Source organism: Penaeus monodon, chromosome 21, assembly GCF_015228065.2.
Source record: "Penaeus monodon isolate SGIC_2016 chromosome 21, NSTDA_Pmon_1, whole genome shotgun sequence".
Taxonomy (NCBI): Eukaryota; Metazoa; Arthropoda; class Malacostraca; order Decapoda; family Penaeidae; genus Penaeus; species Penaeus monodon.
Window position 1 is genome coordinate 19259808 of NC_051406.1, and position 576 is coordinate 19260383.

Consider the following 576-nt stretch of genomic DNA (forward strand, 5'->3'; position numbering starts at 1 on the left):
GGCAATAAATAATTAATTATATAATTAGCAATGTTAACTTTGAGAAGTGGCAACAGTGCAAATCATAAACAAAGTTGCTAAAAAAGTCATACGCCTTTGATGAATACAATTTAAAGATGTAAGACATTCCCACATTTAGAAATTATATAATTTAGTTATTCATTCAAATCCCTCAATGCTCCAATAGCTTCAGAGATGTAGCATACAGTGGAACAGTTAGCAGTGAAAAAGTGTGCAAGATTAATCAAGGTGTACATTTTTCTCCAAAAATAAAGAAGTTTATACAAATACTTACACATTCATGGCATTACTTGAAGCTACACATCCAGATACAAACCAAAAGAATGTCCACAGAGTAGTATATACAAGCTCCTGGAATAATAAAGTTTTGGTATTTAAGAACAAATGAAATTATATTTTCTATACTAAACAGATATTCTTAAACTCCTTACTATGACGCATCATTTTATGGCTTTCCCAGTACACTACGATGCACCACTTTATGGCGCACCCCACTACCTTAGGTTAAACAATAACTATTCCTTCACTATCGCATCATAAATGTCCAATTTATAC

The 576-nt window shown here is 31.8% G+C and overlaps 1 protein-coding gene across 6 annotated transcripts in view; it reads right to left on the reverse strand.

The window, feature by feature from the left end:
* LOC119586305 (CKLF-like MARVEL transmembrane domain-containing protein 4) overlaps positions 1-576 on the reverse strand; it is a 23595-nt gene that overhangs the window by 4230 nt on the left and 18789 nt on the right. For all 6 annotated transcript variants that reach the window (XM_037935011.1, XM_037935013.1, XM_037935012.1 and 3 more), the window contains exon 4: positions 296-372. In XM_037935011.1, the coding sequence (XP_037790939.1) occupies positions 296-372 (77 nt within the window). The remainder of the gene's footprint in view (positions 1-295; positions 373-576) is intronic.